The 19,811-nt window shown below is 46.8% G+C and overlaps 1 protein-coding gene across 1 annotated transcript in view; it reads right to left on the bottom strand.

The window, feature by feature from the left end:
• The window catches only part of LOC134936596 (adhesion G protein-coupled receptor E1-like), a 156,098-nt gene that overhangs the window by 2,077 nt on the left and 134,210 nt on the right, over positions 1-19,811 (bottom strand). Inside the window, exons 13-14 of the mRNA XM_063931703.1 lie at positions 16,020-16,111; positions 1,293-1,461 (exon numbers count right to left, since the gene is read on the bottom strand). Coding sequence (XP_063787773.1) covers positions 1,293-1,461; positions 16,020-16,111 — 261 coding nt within the window. The remainder of the gene's footprint in view (positions 1-1,292; positions 1,462-16,019; positions 16,112-19,811) is intronic.

Below are 19,811 nucleotides of genomic sequence, written 5' to 3'. Positions count from 1 at the left end.
GCCCAATTGCTAACAAAGATCCTGATGCGATCAACTCAGAATTACTCCCTAAGTGTATTACAAAAAACATATTACTTCGCGTATAGCGACTAATATATTTTTTACCATGGGCTCAGTTTTGTAACAATATACACAACAGGTCTCAGTGTGATGTGCTGTATGTTAAATATTAAGGGTTTTCTCTGTTGTTATATTGTACAGCAGTAAAACTATTTACAAGGCTTAGATCTCCTTATAGACACAGTGCTGCAGCTGGTTAGTAGACAGGATAGCTAGTAAATCGCATAACATAAGACATAAAAGGTTAATTTAATTTTCAAAATACTACTACTTTCTCATACTACTGAGCTTCACATACTTAATACACCTTTTACAGTGTGTATGTACATACAGTATGTGTGTGTAATACCTAAGAAATACAAAAGAAAACACTGGGAAAATGAATCACTTCGTAGAATAAAGTTCAGGAGAAAATACTAAACCAAAGAAAATGTACTCAGGGTTGTAGAAATCTATTATTCCAAAATGTTTAGAATTAAAGAAAAACCCTGGCCTGTGAAAGGAAAATACTAGAGATGTACGGTTCGGTTCTCCAGAAATCCAAATCCACCTGAATTTGTGGATGCAAATCGAACCAAAGCCCGGTTCGGATCTCCCGAGGAGATCTGATCCAAATCGAGTGCCAGTTGGGATCTTCCCACAGATCGAAATTTGGATTTTAAATCCAAATTTTGGGGTTTTGGATTACAAAAACGACATGATTTTAGTTGTTATTATCATTTTCTATTAATGATTATTGTTTTTTTATTGATTTTAAACCGAAATGAAATCCAAACCAAAACACAGGGATGAAATTAGAACCAAAACTGAAACAGTGGGGGCCCACGTACATCTCTAGAAAATACAGGTTTCACTTATTCATAAAGTGCCAAGATATAGTGGACAAGCCCCCAGAGCTCCTTGCCAATAGTGGATTGGAATGTTTTCATGTAGCCCAATGGCCTCCTCTCTTCTAAATACTGGAAATGCACAATGAAGGGTAAGTCTGCTTTCTGCAGATTTATTTAAATGAGCTTTGGTATTTGAATTTTAGGATCTTTCATATACAAAAAAATGGTACTGTATGTACTTGTACTCAAGGACATAGCGGGGACAGTTAGTCGGGTTTTGTTTTCCACAGTAATTATTCCCCGGCAGAATTGAGAAGAAATGTCAAGGCTCCAATGGAGTGTCCCCTTTCACAACACATAGCTGCCCACATTTAGCCTCTCCGTTTCCACGTGGATATTTACCTGGTGATTGAGCAGACAATGCACAAGGAAGATGAAGGGACCCTGAAGGCAGACGCATATGGTGAAAATATAAGATATAACCAGGGAAGCAGGCCCAAACTGGAAGAAGCCAATGCTCCAGGTGCAGCCAAGAATGAATACCTGAGCCAGAGCTTTGAATGCCAGAATCCTGGAAGAGAGGATGGAAAATTTGGGATAAAGTGAATGACATAGGTACATAGGTACAGTATGTTACGTCTTCTCACTATAGATGCAATGTCCAAACTCCAATGCTGTCCTTTGATTTGTTAATATAAATGTTACAGAATTCACTATTTTGCCTTAAATGTTATTTTAGGAACATAGTTTTACAATAGTTATCTTCTTTACTTTCAGTAGAAACTGCAAGTCTATTGTACATGAATACATACTGTAAAGCTCTTCTAGTCACACAGAGGACCCAACTCAGACAAGACATCACGACTAGGGATGGCAATCAACCATCGATGGTAACTGTATGCCCGATGTTTTCCCCCCCTGTTGTCTTCATGCTGCACAGGGCTTCTAGACTGTCGTCCTCTTTCAGAGGCAGGGGAGGGGGGGGCAGGATTGCAATGAGCATTCCCCAATTGGATTCATAGAGCACTCTGCTCTATGTCCTCTGCTGCAGTACTCTATCCCATAATGACGGATATGTGCTGACGTCATGGCGTCCTCCAACCCAATGCGCTACTGCATGGCTTGCCCACACGTCTTCTCCCTCAGACCTTCATTAGAGACAGACGTGCCCCTCAGTGTCTCCTAAGACAGATAATATAGACACTTATATCTGCTTTCTGCACCTGCTGAATTAACCCTGTGTTGACTTACATCCTTTGTTCTACCTGGCTAATGAACAAACCCTGGTCCACCTTTTTATCGCGTGGACTGATCTCCATCACTCAACCTTTTTCCACACCTGTCGGTCCTGTCAATAGGATTTACTCAGGAGGAAGAGTCTTGGAGCATGAGCTGGTGTTAGAGCTCAGTGTGACAACAAAGCTGACCAGTAAGCATAGTAAGTGGATTAGCAGGATTTGTTGCACAGGAGTCAATACAGCAACCCAGCAGACAAGGAATGAGGAGGAAGCATGGTCAACAGATGTTGGGGGTCATTCAGATCTGATCGTAGATGTGCTAAATTTAGCACATCTACGATCATTTACTCAGACATGTGAGGGGACGCCCAGCACAGAGCTAGTCCGCCCCGCATGTCTGGCTCTGTCCCCCCCCCCCGCAAGGGTGCAAAAGCATTGCATGGCGGCGATGCTTATGCACCTGGCAAGTAGCTCCCTGCCTGCGCAGCTCCTCCACGCTGGCAGGGGGCCACCCACCGCATCCTGGGTCACAGCGACTGCGTGTGATGTCACTCAGCCGCCATGGCCCACCCCCTGCGTTGCCCAGACTGCGCCCCGCCAACGGCGTTCTAATGCTGTTGGCACGCCCCCTCCCGTGACCGCCTCTGCCTGTCAATCAGGCAAAGGCGATCGCAACCCAGAGATGCTGTTATCATCTCACTGGGCTCCTGGGTGCGTCTGTACACTCCACAAAGGAATTCAGACTGCGATCACTGGCACTGCCGCAATCCAGTCTGAATTACCCCCGTTAGCAGGAATCAGTACACAAGATTCAATAAGGGGCAGAAAAGACAAGCAAGAGGCAGAATCAAGACCAAAGATAGACACAGCTGGAGGACTTGCAATATCCATACAAGACAAAGTGGGTGGGCTTCCCTATAGCTGGTAATATCTGATGACTTCACCAGCAAAGGGCAGAAGATCTAGATTAACAGGCATGCACCATTATCTCTGGTGGGTGGAACCTGAAAGCACACTAATGGGAAATGACGATGATCTGCAGCGATCCATAACACTGACCCTGCCAGTGAAATTGCATCATCTGTATTGGGAATAAGCAATAACATCTGACAGGGAACCAAGCAACTTAACTGGATGGACTCTTAACATTGTCATGTGATCATGTGGGGAGCTGTACTAAGCCTTAGAGAGTGATAAAGTGGAGAGAGATATAGTACCAGCCAATCAGCTCCTAACGGCAATGTTTCAGGCTGGGTTTGAAAAATGAAAGAAGCTGATTGGTTGGCACATTATGGCTTAGTACATCTGCCCAGTACTGTATATGTAGTGCTTGTTACTAGGGATGAGCGGGTTCAGTTCCCTGAGAACCGACCCCCCTGAACTTGGGGATCCGAGCTGGGATACGAGTCTAGGCAAAATGTCATCATCCTGCTGTTGGATCTATCGGGTTTTGGTGATTCTATATAAGTCCCCGGTGATCGGCGCCATCCTCACTATGGACTTGGAGAGTGCAAAGGACGTGTTCCTTCTGTGTTGCTGTAGTTGAGGAAGAGGCATAAGAGAGCAAAGGGGGGCAGGAGAGAGCAGCGGGGGCAAGAGAGAGTAGAGGGGGCAGAGGGGGGCAGGAAAGAGCAGTGCTGCTTGTGTAGGTGTGCTGTGTCAGTCACTGTGTAGGGCTCTACACAGTACAGTAGTGCACTGCACTAGCATACTGTGGCTGTGTATAGGACAGACCAGGTGTTGTTCTCTGTCTATAAGGGATGTGTACTGCTGTACACTACTGTTATATAGCTCTGTGTGATCCAAAGGCAAAAATATATTTTATTTAATTGGTGCGTCAATCAGTACTGCGGCTGCCATACACTTACACTACTGCTATATCTGTGTGATCCAAAGTCAAAAATATATTTCATTGGTGCGTCACTCCGATTACTAGTACTGCGGCTGCTGTACACTACTGCTATATATCCTGTGGGTGATCCAGAGAAAAAAATATATTTCTATTGGTGCGTCACTCTGACTACTAGTACAGCGGCAGCCGTATACTACTACTATATATCCTCTGTGTGTGATCCAAAGCCAAAAATATATTTCTATTAAGTTTTTGAAAGGGGTGCTCTGTCTGCTGTATCTGAAAGGGGTGAACTGTCCATCCATACATCCAGGGGCTCCGCCCCAGTGTAAAATTAAAATAATATAAGCAAAAAGACAAAAATTATAATTATAAAAAACTATATCTATTTTTTTGTTTGTGCTGTACTCCAGTGTACTATAATATTTTTATTTTCATAAGTACTGCGACACTGCCGGTCAGACCGCAGTATATTATTTCCTACTAATAAACGCATTGTGCAACGCTTTCGGTGTAGTCAACCGCAGTGTGTAATTATTATATATATTTCTGATTCATCTGTACGACACTGTAACCACTGGTGTGTGATATAAAAAAACACTTCTTCATATTTTTGACTAATTTGTGGGACACTGTAAGCGCAGTGTGTAATATAAAAAATAATATATATTTTTTTATTTAAATTAATATTTTGTGCTGTCATCCCAGTATACATCCAGGGACTGCAGCTGCTCCGTCCATCTAGGGGTGTTCTGTCAGTCTACCCAAAATAAAAGACATCTTTTTTTTTATATTTTGTGCTGTATCCTCCCAGAATACATCCAGGCGTGCTCCGTCCATTTCAGGGTGTAGTGTCTATTCGATATTCTTTTTATAACTTATTGTCCTATTTTCATAACTCTTCTTATCACCACATTGTAATTAATTCAAGTTAATATTATTAATAATAATTGTAAATTAGCTCAATTTAAATTAAATTACTATAAAAAAAAACACTCCACACACATACTGAACTTTCTGCATATCGAAGATAACTTGGAGGAAATGAAGAATTTGATCCTAAATAAATTAAAATAAATTAAATCTAAAATATTGTATTTTTTATTCTTCTTTGCCATAATCATCTTTTTGTAAACTGAAATCTTGAGCCTTGCCTAATGCATCTTTTTTTAAAATACATTCTTTTTTATATATATTTTGTCCTCCCAGTATATACATTTAAGGGATGCTGCTGCTCCGTCCAGCTACCTTGGTGCAACCTTTTGACCTAAACTGGATAAAAACGAGTTTTATGGTAAGAACTTACCTTTGTTAAAACTCTATGTGAGGTACACTGGGCTCCACAAGGAATGGACAATGGGGTGTAGAGTAGGATCTTGATCCGAGGCACCAACAGGCTCAAATCTTTGACCTTCTTCCCAGAATGCATAGCGCCGTCTTCTATATCACCCCGCCTCCCTGCACAGGATCTCAGTTTTTAGTTAACCAGTCCAATGCAGTAGCAGGAAAAGAGACGACAACGGTTAGTAGCCACAACACCGCATTCTCACGACAGGAGACGTGTCAGTGGCTAATGCCATACCAACCCAAAGAAGCTAAGTGCGTCAGGGTGGGCGCCTTGTGGAGCCCAGTGTACCTCGCAGAAAGAGTTATAACAAAGGTAAGTTCTTACCATAAAACTCGTTTTCTGCTGCGGGGTACACTGGGCTCCACAAGGAATGGACAATGGGGATGTACTGAAGCAGTTCCTTATGGGAGGGGACGCACTGTAGCGGGCACAAGAACCCGGCGTCCAAAGGAAGCATCCTGGGAAGCGGCAGTATCGAAGGCATAGAACCTTATGAACGTGTTCACAGAGGACCATGTAGCCGCCTTGCACAATTGTTCAAGGGTCGCACCACGTTGGGCCGCCCAAGAAGGTCCAACAGACAGAGTAGAATGGGCCTTAATGTGATCAGGAGCAGAGAGACCAGCCTTCACATAAGCATGTGCAATCACCATTCTAGTCCATCTGGCCAGAGTTTGCTTGTGAGCAGGCCAGCCCCGTTTTTGAAACCCAAACACAACAAAAAGAGAATCAGATTTCCTAATAGGAGCAGTTCTCTTCACATAGATACGGAGATCACGTACCACATCCAAAGACCGCTCTTTGGGAGACAGATCAGGAGAAACAAGTGCCGGAACTACAATCTCCTGATTAAGGTGGAACGAAGAAACCGCCTTAGGTAGATAGCCGGGACGAGTCCTAAGAACCGCCCGGTCACGGTGAAATATCAGATATGGGGAACTACAGGACAAGGCACCCAAATCCGACACTCTTCTAGCTGAAGCAATAGCCAGCAGAAACACCACCTTAAGGGAAAGCCACTTAAGGTCAGCTGAACCAAGAGGTTCAAATGGAGACTCTTGTAACGCCTCCAAAACCACCAACAAGTCCCAAGGAGCCACAGGCGGGACATAGGGAGGTTGGATACGCAACACGCCCTGAGTAAAGGTATGCACATCAGGTAAGGTCGCAATTTTTCTCTGAAACCACACCGACAAGGCAGATATTTGAACCTTGAGGGAGGCCAGACGCAGGCCTAAGTCCAGGCCCTGCTGAAGAAAAGCCAACAACTTGGCTATACTAAACTTGGAAGCGTCATAATCGTTAGATGCGCACCAAACAAAGTAAGAATGCCAGACCCTATAGTAAATCCGAGCCGAAGCCGGTTTCCGGGCCCGCAACATAGTTTGAATGACCGCCTCAGAAAACTCTTTAGCCCTTAAGACGGAAGCTTCAAGAGCCACGCCGTCAAAGACAGCCGGGCTAGGTCCTGGTAGACACAGGGGACCTGAACGAGGAGGTCTGGGCGTTGTGGAAGTAGAATTGGACGCTCTGACGATAGGCCTTGCAAGTCAGAACCAGTGCCGTCTGGGCCACGCTGGAAAGATGAGAAGCAGAATTCTTTTTTCTTGCTTGAACTTCCGAATTACCCTGGGCAGGAGTGACACCGGAGGGAACACGTACGGCAGCCGAAACCTCCACGGTACCGCCAGCGAATCCACGAATGCTGCTTGAGGATCCCTTGTCCTTGCTCCGAAGACCGGAACCTTGTGATTGTGTCGAGACGCCATCAGATCTACGTCTGGAAGGCCCCACCTTTCCACTAGGAGTTGAAACACTTCTGGATGGAGGCCCCACTCGCCAGCATGCACGTCCTGACGACTGAGAAAGTCCGCTTCCCAATTCAGGACTACCGGAATGAATATTGCAGATATGGCCGGTAGATGGCGTTCTGCCCACTGTAGAATCCGTGAGACTTTCTTCATTGCTAGGCGGCTTCGAGTGCCACCTTGATGATTTATGTAAGCCACTGTGGTGGCATTGTCCGACTATACTTGAACAGGACGGTTCTGAATTAAATGCTGGGCTAGGTTCAAGGCATTGAAGACCGCCCGCAACTCCAGAATATTGATCGAGAGGAGGGACTCCTCCTTGGTCCACCGCGCCTGAAGGGAGTGTTGCTCCAGCACCACGCCCCAACCTCTTAGACTGGCATCTGTCGTCAACAGGACCCAGTCGGATATCCAGAACGGACGGCCCCTGCACAGCTGTTGGTCCCGAAGCCACCAGAGCAGCGACAGACGGACCTCCGGAGTCAATGAGATCATTTGAGACCTGATCCGGTGAGGCAGGCCGCCCCATTTGGCTAGAATCAGCCTCTGGAGAGGGCGAGAGTGAAATTGAGCGTACTCCACCATGTCGAATGCTGACACCATGAGGCCCAGCACCTGCATCGCCCGAATGTATCGACACTTGCGGACGAGATAGGAAGCAACGAATCCTGTCCTGAAGTTTCAGGACTTTCTCCTGAGACAGGAACAACCGCTGGTTGTGAGTGTCCAATAGTGCTCCCAGATGCACCATGCTCTGAGCAGGGATCAGGGATGACTTCTTCCAGTTGATGAGCCGTGGGCTTGCAGAAACCGGACCGTCACATCTAGATGACGCAGGAGAAGTTATGGGGAATTTGCCAGGATTAACAAGTCATCCAAATACGGCAGTATCCTGACCCCTTGACGGCGGAGTACCACCGTCATCACCGCCATGACTTTTGTAAAGACTCGCGGAGCCGTTGTTAAACCAAAAGGTATCGCCCGAAACTGGTAATGGCAGTTGCCAATCGCAAATCTCAGGTATTGCTGATGAGACACTGCTATAGGAATATGCAGGTAAGCATCCTGTATATCCAGGGAGACCATGAAGTCCCCAGGTTCCAAGGCCAGAACTATAGAGCGAAGGGTTTCCATCCGGAACTTGGAAACCTTCACAAACCTGTTCAATGCCTTGAGGTTGAGAATGGGCTGGGAGGACCCATTCGGTTTCGGAACTAGAAACAGCGGATAATAGTACCCCCGGCCCCTCTGCGCAAGAGGCACCTGTACTACGACTCCTGTATCCAGGAGGGTCTGTACCACCGAATGTAGAGTGTTTGCCTTTGTCTTATCCAACGGGACATCTGTCTGGCAAAATCGATGAGGGGGTCGGTTTTTGAAGGCTATGGCGTAACCTCGAGTGACGACTTCCCATACCCAGGCATCTGAAGTGGTCTTCAACCATTCCTGGGTATACCCTAAAAGCCGGCCTCCCACCCTGGGATCCCCCAGAGGGAGGCCCGCCCTGTCATGCGGCAGGCTTATCTGTCTTGGAAGCTGGCTGACGGGCCGCCCAGGTGTTTTTGGGCTTAGGCTTACCAGGTTTGGAAGTGTGGGCCTGCTTGCTGCATGCCTGACCTTTTGCTTTACCAGAAGGACGAAAGGGGCGAAAGGAAGTACCTTTAGCCTTCGACACAGAAGGAGCAGTACTTGGCAGACAGGCAGTTTTGGCAGTAGCCAAGTCAGCCATAATCTTATTTAAATCCTCCCCAAACAGAATATCTCCCTTAAAAGGGAGTACCTCCAGGGTTTTTCTAGCGTCCAGATCCACAGACCAGGATCTCAGCCACAATATCCGGCGAGCCAGGACTGACGTAGTAGAGGCCTTGGCTGCCAGGATACCGGCATCAGAAGCCGCCTCTTTAATATAACGAGAAGCTGTGACAATATAAGACAAGCATTGTCTAGCATGGTCAGAGGAGATTTCAGCATCTAACTCCAAGGCCCATGCTTCAATGGCCTCTGCAGCCCAAGTAGCTGCAATAGTGGGCCTTTGTGCAGCACCCGTGAGGGTGTAAATCGCTTTCAGACAACCCTCCACACGTTTATCCGTAGGCTCTTTTAGAGACGTGACGGTGGTGACCGGTAGAGCTGTGGAAACCACCATCCTAGCCACATGTGAGTCCACTGGAGGAGGCGTTTCCCAATTCTTAGACAGCTCCGGCGCGAGGGGATAGCGAGCCAGCATCTTCTTTTGAGGCACAAACTTCGTACCCGGGTTTTCCCAGGGTTCCTGACGTATATCAATTAGGTGGTCAGAGTGAGGTAAAACTTGTTTAATCACCTTCTGACGCTTGAACCTATCTGGTTTCTTAGGAGGAACGGATGGCGCGAGATCATCCGTAATCTGTAAAATAGCCTCCAAAATATCAGGAACATCCACATGTGAACCACCCTCCCAATCAGCCGTATCTGAGTCAGAACCTGTGGGGTCAGTGTAAGTGCCGTCTTCATCCGACGAGGTGTCAGTGACAGCAGTGGATTGTGAGGAGACAAGCGCTCGCTTAGAGGACCCCTTGGATTTAGGCGAGCGACGGTCAGACTTTTTAGTAGTCAGGGACTGGTTCAACTTCTTTATTACGGCAGGTCAGCTGCAGGCACCATAAACGGTTGAACCAGTATTGGGGGTCCCATAGGGGGTGTTAGTTTATGAACTAGCGTATGCAGAAGCATGGAAAAAGCGGCCCACGGGGGTAATTTTTTCCCCCCCTTTGCCACCGTCCCACTGGGGGGCAAGGAGCTCCCAGAGCCCAAAGCTGCTATATTCTCCTCATAGGTATCTGCGGCTTCAGCAACACCGGCAGTGTGTTCAGCCCCAGAACCGTTACTGCAATTATATCATGTCTGCTTCTGAGGGTATCAGGTAACACAGTACAATTTGCCAGCAGCACAATACCTCTTGTCCAAACCCCTGCGCAGTGTAGTCAGCACCAGCAGAGATAAAGGAGAGATATGGTGACTAAATCACAGAGAAAAATACGTAATACAGTATATCTTTGTGAAAATCCTATATTAGATAAAACCTGACGCACCAAGCCCCCTCATGTTATAGAATATAGGGATAGCAGGTTGAGTGAAAGACACGAAATGGACACCACTCAGCTATCAAATGCACACACAAATAGTCACAGTCTGTACAATGCAGAGATGATTACTAACAATAATACTGCACTGGACTAGCTTACACAGCTATATAACAATAGACATAACAGTACACAGTAAGAACTGGATGTATATCACAGGGTAATTGTACTAGGAAACCCTGACTAAGTGCACTCTTTCTTAACTAACACCGACTAAAAAAGGCAGGTAGAATACTTAAGTGTCCTGTAAAGTCACAGCACTGACAACCAGGTGGCTTTACATAGGAGGATTTGCCCAAGCATTCCCAGGAACAGTGAGCTCAGGGATAATGGCGCCGCAGACACTGCCAGGGAGTGAGGGAGAGACAGATATGCAGCTCCAGGGCGGGAACATTTGCAGAAAATGGCGCCCTGGGGCTGGGGGAGGGGCTCCAGGTCCAAGCTCTATCCCCCTGCTGGCAAAACCACCGGGTACTGCGAGCTCTAATAAAACGGTTTATAGAGAAAACCTGACCTGTCCCATGCCCTGGTGATCTAGTGGGATCGCCTGTACTGCCACAGTGTCCACCGCCAGCGCGCGCGGCCCGCCTCCCACTGACCGCGCCGGATCGCGATAAAGACCGGGTACCGCAAGCAGGACCCACTTACCACCTCCCGAAGCGCGGCCACGCGATCCCGGAGAGCCCCCGTCGTGTGTGCCTGACAAGAATAAAACCGGAGCCTCCTGCTGTAGTTACCCGGCAACCAGGGCTCGGGAGTGTACAGCGCCGCTGGGGAGAGCCGAAGCTGCAGTCGTGAATGTCCACTGACATGTAACACTGCTGCTGCCCTTGAAGTCTTTACTTTTTTCCTCAGAAAAAAAGCTCTTCATAGGGCTACCTGGAGCAGCCCCTCTGTTAAGTGCCTGCTACTGCAGCAACAACTACAAAACTGAGATCCTGTGCAGGGAGGCGGGGTGATATAGGAGGCGGCGCTATGCATTCTGGGAAGAAGGTCAAAGCTTTGAGCCTGTTGGTGCCTCGGATCAAGATCCTACTCTACACCCCATTGTCCATCCCTTGTGGAGCCCAGTGTACCCCGCAGCAGATAACAATATTGTGACCTGCGAGGTGTTCAGAATAGTCTGGAAATTAGTGGAAATGAATGGTATTGAGGTTAACAATACCGTGGGAACAAAAAACCCACAAATTCTGTTATTTTAGCTGTTTTGATGATTTTTTAGAAATAAAATTCCAAAATTTGCAAGGGTGGTTTTGGCAAAACCAATCCAGATCCAAAACATGAAGGAGATCCAGATCCAAAACCTAAAACCCAAAAAATGGCCCGATGAACACCCCTACTTGTTACAGAGGAACTGGTTATATTAGAGGACCAAGTTTGCATGATTGATCTGTCATATTGTAGGTTGCTGTAGAAAAGGACTGAACCTTTATTAGACAAGATTATATATCCCCTAGGGTTAGATAAAACACTATTCTGTTTTCTTGCTTGTTGGAAAATATCAACATACTGTACAATAAAATAGACCTTGCTTGGTAAATGCCCCTAACACCCAAAGTCACAAAATACAAATACATAAACATAATGGGGGTAATTCAGAGTTGATCGCAGCAGCAAATTTGTTAGCAGTTGGGCAAAACCATGTGCACTGCAGGGGGGGCAGATATAACATTTCCAGAGAGAGTTAGAATTGGGTGGGTTATTTTGTTTCTGTGTAGGTGTTATGAGCCACGGCTGTGGCTCATTTCCATTTTTGCATTTTGGTTATGTATTTTATGTTATACTTCTGTTCATGTTCCCCGTGGGTGTCATGGGGTGCTCGGAGCTCACCCTTAAGGAGGGGATACTGTTATGAACCACAGGTAGTGGTTCATTCCTATTTTATGTTTATAAAGTTGTCTTGCATGCCAGGATTTTCTTTTGCTCTGTTTTAGAATACTCTTGTCTGCTGCCGCTGGTGAGTCTGTGTAATTGCAGCTTGTTCCCATGTGTTCAGCATCACCTGGCTGCTAATTGCATCTTGTCAGTTTGGAGTCATGCAACAGGGCAGCTGCATGAGATTATTAATTAGGCCTCTGTGTTATATGCTGGCTGACTGCAATTCACAGACGCTGGTGATATTTCTGGGTATCCAGTCTGCTTGAGTTCTGAGCTTGGTTCCTGCTAGTTCCTGAGCTTCCTGTGTCGATTCCTGTGTCGATTCCTATGTCTGATCCCGTGTCCTACCGTGAGGCGTTCCTGTCCTGAGGTCCAGTGCCTTTGCCTGTGCCTGGTCAAGTTTCTGGCTTCTTGGTGTCCACCGGTCTTTCGTTTGGGATTCTGCCTGTCCTCCAGTTCTTAGAGTCTGTGTCAGCAGCATTGGGAGTTCCTGTCCGTTTGCCAGTATTCGTACCGGTTCCGTGAGTAGCGGCTCTGCCGCGTCCGTCTGCCTAGGCCGCTGTATTCCATTATTATTTCTGTCACTGGTGTTTTGCAGAGGGTTCTGCTTATGCTGTCACCGCCGGTACACAAAAGTATTGTGTGGGCGTGTGGTCAGCATTTCCTTTGTTGTTCTTTTCCTTTGGCGGCAAACCGCACATACATTTAGTTTTAGGCTAGTTAGTAGCCCCTGGCTTTTGGTTGTTTCAGTAAGAGGGCCCCTTGTTATCACCCTGTCTCGGTACACTCTTTGTCTCTCATTAAGACCTGAGGGGGCATCGAAGTTGGGCAGACGTAATCCGCCCTTCAAACGCGGCTGCCATGGGCTCAAGCAACCATAGTCTCGCAAGAGTGTACTGACAGCACGGGCGAGACAACGGAGATAGGGCGCCAGGGGCTATTCCCTTTCCATTCCCCTTTCCCAGCATTACGTTCCAGTGGTCCGGTCCTTGCAATAAGATCTCCTCAGACCAGAGTGCTGGAATCATAACAGTAGGGTAAATACTGGCTGCTTTATTTTTACACTGCAATTTAGATTTCAGTTTGAATACACCCCACCCAAATCGAACTCTCTCTGAACATGTTATATCTGCCTCCCCTGCACTGCACATGGTTTTGCCCAATTGCTAACAAATTTGCTGCTGCGATCAGCTCTGAATTACCCCCATTGGGTGGTATAGAAATTATATATCACGCCCAATCTCCTTTCTAAAATGATTCCCGTTATTGTGCATATCGCGCCATAGTAATCAGTTTTAGCTGTGTAAAGGGTTAGGGCGCCTTGTACTGTACATTTATAAAATGGTATATTAAAATTACAGAAAACTCACAAACATGATTGGCCACACTAAATCATATGACCGTGCATTATTCTTCCAGCATGTCACAACAGGGGCCATTTTATAAGAGTGATATACCACTCTTGGGTGTGCTGACACGCACTGACATACGCATGCCTTTGGTTGTTAAACGTACTCAGCCTTCAGCATTTTTAAGGGCAGCCCTCAACAGTCTCCTTGATATAACAAGTTATATTTTATTAGTAACGCAGTATGCAGGCGGTTGAGAATTTAATCATATTTATGACCTTTGTCAAGACAGCAAACAGCAACAACACTAACAAAACTCCATTTTAAAAGCTCCAAATAATCATAAATATGCTCTTTTTGTGCCACACGTTTTATGCCTTTGTTCAGAACAGTAATCACCATTATCAAGTTGATAATGATGACTGCAGCATCTTTACAACCAGGAGATGTCATCAATGTAGCCAATTTGCTAAGCAAAGCAGTGGGTGACAGGGGGGCCTCCCAAACCCCCCCCCCCCCCCCTTAACACCATGGGACACAAAGGCCCATGGGTGGGACAGCGGGACAGTGTCTGGGAAATGGGACTGTCCCACCAAAATCATGACAGTTGAGAGGAATGAATAAAGTAGTGCGAACAGGTGACCATGACTTCCTATAATGTAGCAGAGGAGAGTCTACAAACCTCTACTCACAAGCAGCTACTGCACTAGTCTTTCTGTTCATCATCATTGAGTCTTGAGGCATCAGTTCTTCAGAATTCACAACACATTCGGCTCCTGACAGGTACATGTGCGTCTGTAGCCAGGTCTACCTCAGTCCCAATGTATGAGAACACACCCTAACCCTGCCTCTGGTAATTAGCGTGCGAGGAAACCCAGCTAAATGAATCAGGCAGTGCGATCAATTAGCTGTGGGTAATCCCTGTAGCTACTTGAATTACCCCCATAGAATCATTTCTACACTATCTTTAACACAAACATACAGAGACTTCTAATAGGCCCTACACACTGGGCGATGTTACTGAAAGATATGACCGATCTCAGTCATTAATGAACTAAATACCGTTCATATCGTTCAGTGTGGAGGTACCAGCGATGAATGATGCACAGCCCCGCGCTCGTTCATCGTTGGTGCCCCGTCGCTTGTGCATGCAGGCCAATATGGACAATCTCGTCCATATTTGCCTGCATGCTATGGAGCCGGGTGACATGGGAAGTGTAAAAACTTCACTCTCCCCCGTCACTGACCCCCCACCGCCGGGTCTGCCGTATCCGCCGTTAGCCAGCTCGGCAGCGGATCGCATAGTGTGTAGGGCCCTTTAGAGTACATTCAAACCAGGAATGTAATGGTTAAGGTAACACCATCCCCCTGCTAAGAAGAGGTTAGTTTTCATGGCATTTCTCGAGTACAGGTTGTCAAAAATACCAATACCAAAGTATGGAACCAACCTGGCAACACTTAACTGATGATTTTTCCCCAAAAAAAAGTTCAGAAATTGTCTGGGTTTTTTTATGAGTGAATTAGGTGAAGAATATGAATTTAACCTTATCCAAAATGATTTTAGTTAAAAAAAGAAAAAATATATATAATTTTTCTCAAACATCGGAACATCGGTCGGGAAGATCAAGTACATCGGTAACATTGCAACGTTACTTTTTACACCCCAGACAGCTGGCAGGTACATAGGGGGCTGCTGGGGGTGGCTTGGGGGGTTTGGTTTACACTTTCCTAGCGGCTGCTATAGTCTGCAGCCGCTGGGTGGGGGTTCTGCTGTGCAGACCGATCAGCAGTGATCAGCAGCACGGCAACACTGAGGGGAGGGTGCAGGGAGGCAGAGGGACCTTCCGGTCCCGCTAAGAGCAGCAGCGGAGGGAAGTTTCCCTTCTCTGCCGCTGCTAACACTGTTAATCTGACTGGTTGCATCTTGTGCGACCAGGTCAGATAAAGCACTTGCTGGTGTGGTCGCATCTGATGCGACCATGCCAGGCAAGTGGTTAAGGACAGTGTATTTACAACATAAATTGAACATTGGGTAATGCATGTCTAAGTTATACTATACAGCAGCTCTTCCGAGCACCCGGCTCTTGCCTGTCCATGTACTTACAGATGCCCCCTTCCTATCATGTTCTTACAGATGCCCCCTTCCTATCATGTACTTACAGATGCCACCTTCCTATCATGTACTTACAGATGCCCCCTTGCCCATCCATGTACTTAGAGATGCCCCCTTCCTATCATATACTTACAGATGCCCCCTTCCTATCATGTACTTACAGATGCCCCCTTGCCCATCCATGTACTTAGAGATGCCCCCTTCCTATCATGTACTTACAGATGCCCCCTTCCTATCAGGAGTTGTTTAAAACATTCGAACTAAAGATGAGCGTTAAAAATGAAACTGAATCTTCACAACAACTCTGCACAAATTGAATATACACAACCAATAAAAATGTGTGCAACTGTGCCAACGTAAATGTACTGCACCACATAGGTTATGCTATGTAAATTACTCCAGTGTCTCTCACACTTACCGACTGTTCTTCAGACTGGACACATTTGTGTTGATAGACGTAAGCTTCATTTGTAGGAACAATACAGTAACGACTAAGAGAATGGTGTTTACCTGGGAGTGAAGATCGCAACAATTAGAAACAAGGAAAAGAGAGCGTACAGTGTGATTGGCTAATGCAGCACAAAGGGTGGTAACACAATTCTCAGCAAACTGCAATTTTTTAAGGTTAGTCCCATTTTAAGAAATCAAGGCCAATAACTAGCAGGGTAACGCAGCAGATATTGTAGATATCAACCAGTGCAGCCACCCAAGGCACAGTGCACAACTATTAGTTCTGCTGGTCAACAACACATAGAACTTATCATCCTTTACCCTTAATTGTAGAGGATACGCTCTTGTCAGTTACCAATCTGTTTCTTTCACTTCTGTTTCTTATTGTTGTCACTGTTAATGTGAAATCATTATTATTTTTTGTCTTCACCAGACATTTCCATAGCTCTGTTGCTTCTCAAATTGCTACCCTGTGCTGCTATTGTCTTACTGTACCTCCTACACAAGATGCCTTTTGCTTTGTATATACAAACAGGGATGGACTATTTCCAGGGGTAGTGTGGCCTGGGGGCGCAGCAGTCAACCCGCACTGCTGTTATAATAGGATTTTAAATACCGGTAAATCCTTTTCTATGAGTCCGTAGAGGATGTTGGGCACACTCAAAGAACCATGGGGGGTATAGACGGGATCCGCAGGAGACATGGGCACTTTAAGACTTTCAAAGGGGCGTGACCTGGCTCCTCCCTCTATATCCCTCACCAGACTCAGTTTGGAACTGTGCCCGGCGAGACGGACATTTCGAAGAAAGGAAATAACAAACAAGGTGAGCACAATACAAGCTCACGCCATAAGCATGCCGTATAACATGGCATTCAACAGAACACATGCCAACGGACATGAACAAAATTCAGCAACAAGCTGAAGAAACCAAACACAACCTGTGTGTAACCAGAACTAAACTGCAGATACAGTACGCACTGGGACGGGCGCCCAACATCCTCTACGGACTCATAGAAAAGGATTTACCGGTAGGTATTTAAAATCCTATTTTCTATTTCGTCCTAGAGGATGTTTGGCACACTCAAAGAACCATGGGGTTTATACCAAAGCTCTATAGCGGGCGGGAGAGTACGGATGACTCTGCAGCACCGATTGACCAAATTTAAGGTCTTCATCGGCCAAGGTATCAAACTTGTAAAACTTAGCAAACGTGTTTGACCCCGACCAAGTAGCAGCTCGGCAAAGTTGCAATGCAGAGACACCCCTGGCAGCCGCCCAGGACGAGCCCACCTTCCTAGTGGAATGGGCCTTCACCGACTTCGGTAACGGCAAGCCTGCCGTGGAATGAGCCTGCTGAATCGTATGACATATCCAGCGGGCAATGGTCTGCTTGGAAGCAGGACACCCAATCTTATTGGGAGCATACAGAATAAACAGACTCTGTTTTCCGCAATGGAGCCGTTCTGGCTACATAAATCTTTAAAGCTCTGACCACATCCAGAGACTTATCCTCAGCCAAAGCGCCAGTAGCCACTGGCACCACAATAGGTTGGTCAATATGAAAAGAGGAAACCACCTTTGGCAGAAATTGTTGCCGAGTTCTCAACTCAGCACGATCTTCATGGAAGATCAAATTAGGGCTCTTGTGAGACAAGGCCGCCAACTCAGACACCCGCCGCGCGGATGCCAATGCCAACAAAATGACCACCTTCCAAGTGAGGAATTTTAACTCCACTTTATGTAAAGGTTCAAACCAATGTGACTGAAGGAACGACAAAACCACGTAAAGGTCCCAAGGTGTCACAGGGGGCACAAAAGGAGGTTGGATATGCAACACCCCTTTCACAAAGGTCTGCACCTCAGGAAGTGAGGCCAATTGTTTCTGAAAGAAAATGGACAAGGCAGAAATCTGCACTTTAATGGAGCCCAATTTAAGGCCCGCATCCACTCCATTCTGTAGAAAATGGAGAAAACGTCCAAGGTCAAATTTCTCCACTGGAGCATGCTTGGACTCGCACCAGAAAATATATTTCCTCCAAATACGGTGATAGTGCTTCGACGTCACACCCTTCCTAGCCAGAATAAAAGTAGGTATGACCTCACTAGGAATACCCTTCCGAGCTAAAATCTGGCGTTCAACCGCCATGCCGTCAAACGTAGCCGCTGTAAGTCTTGATAGACGAACGGCCCCTGCCGCAGCAGGTCCTCGCGCAGAGGAAGAGGCCAGGGATCGTCGACCAGTAACGTCTGAAGATCCGGGTACCACCAAGTTCTCCTTGTCCAGTCTGGGACTACAAGGAGCGCTGGAATGCTTGTTCTTTTTAGAAGTCTCAGCACCTTTGGGATGAGAGGAAGCGGAGGGAAAACATGCACCGACGGAAACACCCAGGGTGTTGTCAGCGCATCCACTGCTCCCGCTTGAGGATCCCTGGACCAGGAACAGTACCTCAGAAGTTTCCTGTTAAGGCGAGACGCCATCATGTCTATATGGGGAACCCCCCAACGATTTGTTAGTAGAGTGAAGACCTCCTGATGGAGGCTCCACTCTCCTGGATGTAGGTTGTGTCTGCTGAGGAAGTCCGCTTCCCAGTTGTCCACTCCCGGAATGAATATTGCCGACAGAGCGCTTGTATGTTTCTCCGCCCAGCAAAGAATTTTTGTGGCTTCCGCCATTGGCGCTCTGCTTCTTGTGCCGTCTTGGAGGTTTATGTAAGCTACTGCCGTGACATTGTCCGATTGGATCAGAACCGGCAGGTTTCGAAGAAGTTGTTCCGCTTGTAGAAGGCCGTTGTAAATGGCTCTCAGTTCCAGAACGTTTATGTGAAGATGAGTTTCTGGACTTGACCATCTTCCTTGGAAGGTCACCCCCAGAGTGACTGCCCCCCAACCTCGGAGACTTGCATCCGTGGTCACTAAGATCCAGTCCTGGATCCCGAACCGGCGTCCCGCAAGGAGGTGAGAGCTGTGGAGCCACCACAGGAGTGAGATCCTGGTGTTGGGAGATAGAATTATCTTCCGGTGCATATGAAGGTGGGATCCGGACCATTTGTCCAACAGATCCCACTGAAACACTCTGGCATGAAACCTCCCAAACTGGAGGGCCTCGTATGCCGCCACCATTTTTCCCAGCAATCGAATGCATTGATGAATGGATACCGTTTTTGGTTTCAGCAAGAGTTTTACTAAACTCTGAATTTCCAGAGCTTTCTCCATCGGGAGAAACACCCTCAGCTGGACCGTGTCCAGAATCATGCCCAAAACGCCAATCGGGTTGTCGGGATCAACTGTGATTTCGGCAAGTTTAGGAGCCAGCCGTGCTGTTGCAGAATTGACAGGGACAGTGCAATGTCCTGTAACAACTTGTCTTTGGATCTCGCCTTTATCAGGATATCGTCCAAGTACGGGATAATTGTAACTCCCTGCCTGCGCAGGAGAACCATCATTTCTACCATTACCTTGGTAAAAATCCTTGGAGCCGTGGACAGACCAAACGGCAACGTCTGAAATTGGTAGTGTGTATCCTGGATTGCAAACCTCAGGAAACACTGGTGAGGAGGATAAATGGGGACATGAAGGTAAGCGTCCTTTATGTCCAGTGAAACCATGAATTTCCCCTCCTCCAGAATGGAGATCACCGCCCTGAGAGACTCCATCTTGAATTTGAATTTCTTGAGAAAGAAATTGAGAGATTTCAGGTTGAGAATTGGTCTTACCGAGCCGTCCGGCTTCGGCACCACAAACAGGCTTGAATAAAAACCT

The sequence above is a fragment of the Pseudophryne corroboree genome, chromosome 6, assembly GCF_028390025.1.
Source record: "Pseudophryne corroboree isolate aPseCor3 chromosome 6, aPseCor3.hap2, whole genome shotgun sequence".
Classification (NCBI taxonomy): domain Eukaryota; kingdom Metazoa; phylum Chordata; class Amphibia; order Anura; family Myobatrachidae; genus Pseudophryne; species Pseudophryne corroboree.
Note: the sequence above shows the minus strand (reverse complement) of the source record. Positions and strands in the feature narration are given on the sequence as shown.